The following is a 3,913-nucleotide window of genomic DNA, read 5'->3' as shown; positions in this document are numbered from 1 at the left end:
AAAATGTTTCCACGGTACTAAGGAACTTTTCCCGAAGTACTAAGTAACTTTTCCCATGTACTAAATTAGATCCGGCCCTTCACAATCACATGCCGTTCGGAAGTTCACACGCCTACCTTACTTCCTACTAAGGTTAGACTTAGTTAGCTTAGGGTTGGGGTTAGGTTAGGGTTTAGGGTTTAGGGTTTAGGGTTTAGGTTTAGGTTTAGGGTTAGGGTTTTAGGGTTTAGGGTTTAGGGTTTAGGGGGGGAGCGAGCACCGAGCGAAGCGAGGTGCGAGCGACTAGTTTAAACTGTGAGTTTGAAATAGAAAGAAGGCCAGAGGGCTGTTGGGGGATCCCAACAACCAGCCCTTTCGTCTTTATAGACTCTTCAGTGGCTATTCTTAGAAGGAATGTTCTAGACATCCGATGACAGCGCGTGAAGTGATGCTGCGCAGCTGTCATGTATCTTACCGACTATCACAAATCTGTCAATGTTTATTGTCAAGTTAGACAGGTCTCTGATGAACAGAGTGTCACGGGTCGATGTGGCACATGGTAACCTGTCAAAAGTGGATCCAACACTTTTGTTCTTTGACATCGTGGGTTATTGACTGTGATGTGAATCACATGGATATAGATTACTCTGGTTACGTGGCTCCGAGTAACCGCGACATGGGAATATTCACATGTCTAGAGTATAAATAGCTTACCTGGGTCCTTACCTAACAATCAAACAATAGAATGATTGATTGTTGTGAATCTTAATTGGACAGTTCATGATCCGGTCCATCAAAAATGTTTCCACGGTACTAAGGAACTTTTCCCGAAGTACTAAGTAACTTTTCCCATGTACTAAATTAGATCCGGCCCTTCACAATCACATGCCGTTCGGAAGTTCACACGCCTACCTTACTTCCTACTAAGGTTAGACTTAGTTAGCTTAGGGTTGGGGTTAGGTTAGGGTTTAGGGTTTAGGGTTTAGGGTTTAGGTTTAGCTATTTAATCCAAAGTGTTGCTTGTAAGTAGATGTTTGTTACTTTATAGCAAGGAATACTTACGGTTAGGGTTTTTTTCTAATGCTTTACGCCTTACGCGCTAGTATTCTTTTCATCGGTTGTAAAATTTGGATATTCTGCCGAATTCTGGATGTTCCCTCTCTTGTGAGATTGAACGTCTATGAAGTATTATCTCGTTATCACTTTCGATACTTATCTGTTCAGCAGCTTCAACTAGAGCAGAATGATAAGTTTCATTAACGTTTTGAGTTTCGGGAACAACACCACCTTTTTCAGCGATGTTTTCATCCAGTTTACGAAAGACTGTTTTCTTCCACACATTTGCAAGGTCGAAAAGATTAGTATTGCGCTTTCGCGATACTATCCAACGACTTCCGAGTAGTCCTATCTTCCTCAAATCCGGTACGAACTCAGTTTCTCCGTCCACGAGGATCTGTGTGAACAGCTCCGGGCGAACATCATCGAGGTCGTGAACGTAATTTGGATCTGGTTTGATAAGGGGTCTGGACGAGTCTGCACTATACAGACCTTTCTCGGCATGTTCATACCATGCCGACCAGTACTCGGTAACAGTCTTTCCAAGTTCAGCAGCTGAAAACCAATTCCATACCTGATCAAATCTGGTTTTAAGTACAAGAATGGATTCGTCGTGCTCTGCGACTCGTAAAGCGAATCGCTTTTCCCAACGTTCTTGTATATTCTTCTTACACCAAGACATGACTAGGTTTTCGGGATAACCGCGCATCAAATAGAGAGCGTTAAGGTCTCTAATTGCTCCGATGTAGATTTCCTTAGTACTACATAGCACGGCTAACCTGGATAACTCTCCAATGTAGACGCCACGTTTGACGTCCAAAGGATGATGTGATACCCATGGAACTCGTTCTCGGTTGTTTCCTGTCTTGACAAATGGCTTCCAATGAAGTTTTCCAGACTCCTTGAATATGAAAGCATCGAGAAATTGACATCCCGACGAGGAAACAGCCCATTCGATAACACAACCATCGAACTTTATTGTTTCTTTAATAAGATTAAGTGCAAGTGCTTCGGACTCGGCGTAAACAATTGCGAAACAATCGTCGATGTACCTTCCATAGAAGGCCACGTTTGGGTGGTCTAAGATTTTTGACTTTATTTCAAAATGGGCTCCAAAGAGGTTAGCAAGGTCCGGAGAATCCGCGACGCCCATTGCGAGGCCATTTTTTTGTCTAAAATATCTAGACCCATGTTGTGTTATCAATTGCGTATTGCCAATCTCGATAGCACGTTTAAAGATGCCCAATTTAACCAAGTTATTCTCTAACGAATTTGGATTAATATGGGCTAATGCAGTGTTCTCTTCCGAAGCGTTGAGTAACCATTCCTCGTACATATTACAAACGATTTCGATGCACAAGTCCAACGGAATATTGGGATAGAAAGCAACTACATCCCCGGTGACAAAATACCATTGTCGTTTGGGGTCTATACGCAATTGGCTTAATCTCGTAAAGAGATCCTTCGTTCCGTGAATGATTGAAGGAGTCGATTTAATAATCGGCTTAAGCTCTTTTGATACAAACTTGGCTGCAGGATTAAATACTACAGAGTGACACGGAATTATGGGCCTAAATCCAGTAGGTTTCTTGTGGATTTTAGGTATACCATGAAATTGAGGATACTTGAACGATGATCCGTCTTCCGGTACATTCGATAGAAAGAATCGAGACAACCCAAGTTCAAATAGAAACAGATGTTCATCTTCGACGGTACGTGCGAGAGTTTGCATCTGAATCATTTTGCTCTTCATAACTTCTTGCGCAACTTCGAATTCTAACTCTTCGTAGTTGCGTTCATCTTCAAGAAGATTGAGCTCATTCCTTAATATCCAGTCGCGTTCAGACACCGCGAGGCCAAGATTCTTATCTGTCATCGTAATAACATAGTTGTTATCGAAAAGAAACTTTTGGATCTTGTCCCTTTTAGGAGAGAACGCGTGCTTTCGCATCTCTTTAAGGGCTTCTTCCGGGATACTTGCGATCGTTTTAATAACGTACCGACGTCCCATTGAAAGGCCAAGTTCCATAAATTGCGGTAACATTGGAGGTTTCTCTTTCTTTTTAGAGCTTACTCCATAGTCTGGATCGAAAGGTTTATTCATGCCTTCTTTAAACAAAAAATAGATACGCCATCTTATTCTTCGTTGAAAATCATTCCATGCTTGCATGATCAGATTTTTAGAAGGCAGTGTAAAAAACATATAATTGAGTCCAAGAGATAAATCATTTGCTACATCAACAGGGACCGAAACACCAGGACTACAGTGTACACTAGATCTATACTGGCCAGCCAATAAGAATGAAATCGGGGTATTGAGGTGTACAAAAGAAACTGCGTCTGTTTTAGTCATGGTGAGTATATCGTCAGGAATAGAGTTGGGGAAGGCGGGTCTCACCGACGTAAATGATGCTACAGTAGACCGCGCGTCTAGGCTCTTGCCTTTCCCTTTCCCTTTGGATCGTTGTTCTTGACGGGAGCTCTCCCCTTCCCTTTCTTCTTGTTGTCGACCTTGTTGGAAGCCTTGGTTTGAGGCTTCCTCTGCGAAGGCGTCGACGACGACTTGGGTTTCGAAGGGCCAGCTTTCCTGGCCTGAGGTTGAGGAGCCTTGGACGAATTCTGGCCAGACAAAGTCTGGGTAATTAGAGTAATAATTAGTGTCCAGAATTATGGGTGAAGGGTTTAGGGTTTAGGGTTTAGGGTTTAGGGTTTAGGGTTTAGGGTTTAGGGTTTAGGGTTTAGGGTTTAGGGTTTAGGGTTTAGGGTTTAGGGTTTAGGGTTTAGGGTTTAGGGTTTAGGGTTTAGGGTTTAGGGTTTAGGGTTTAGGGTTTAGGGTTTAGGGTTTAGGGTTTAGGGTTTAGGGTTTAGGGTTTAGGGT

General features: G+C 42.7%; 1 protein-coding gene across 1 annotated transcript; it reads right to left on the bottom strand.

Moving 5' to 3' along the window:
• Positions 1 to 3,465: 3,465 nt before the first annotated feature.
• Positions 3,466 to 3,669, bottom strand: JR316_0013478 (uncharacterized protein; the record flags this gene model as incomplete). The annotated part of the gene is made up of 1 exon (XM_047899068.1): positions 3,466 to 3,669. A coding segment is annotated over one exon (204 nt), but the record flags the coding sequence as incomplete, so codon positions are not given.
• Between the last annotated feature and the right edge of the window lie 244 nt (positions 3,670 to 3,913).

This window comes from Psilocybe cubensis (genome assembly GCF_017499595.1).
Source record: "Psilocybe cubensis strain MGC-MH-2018 chromosome Unknown contig2, whole genome shotgun sequence".
In the NCBI taxonomy this organism is placed as follows: Eukaryota; Fungi; Basidiomycota; class Agaricomycetes; order Agaricales; family Agrocybaceae; genus Psilocybe; species Psilocybe cubensis.
This window is presented reverse-complemented; position numbering and strand designations above follow the sequence as displayed.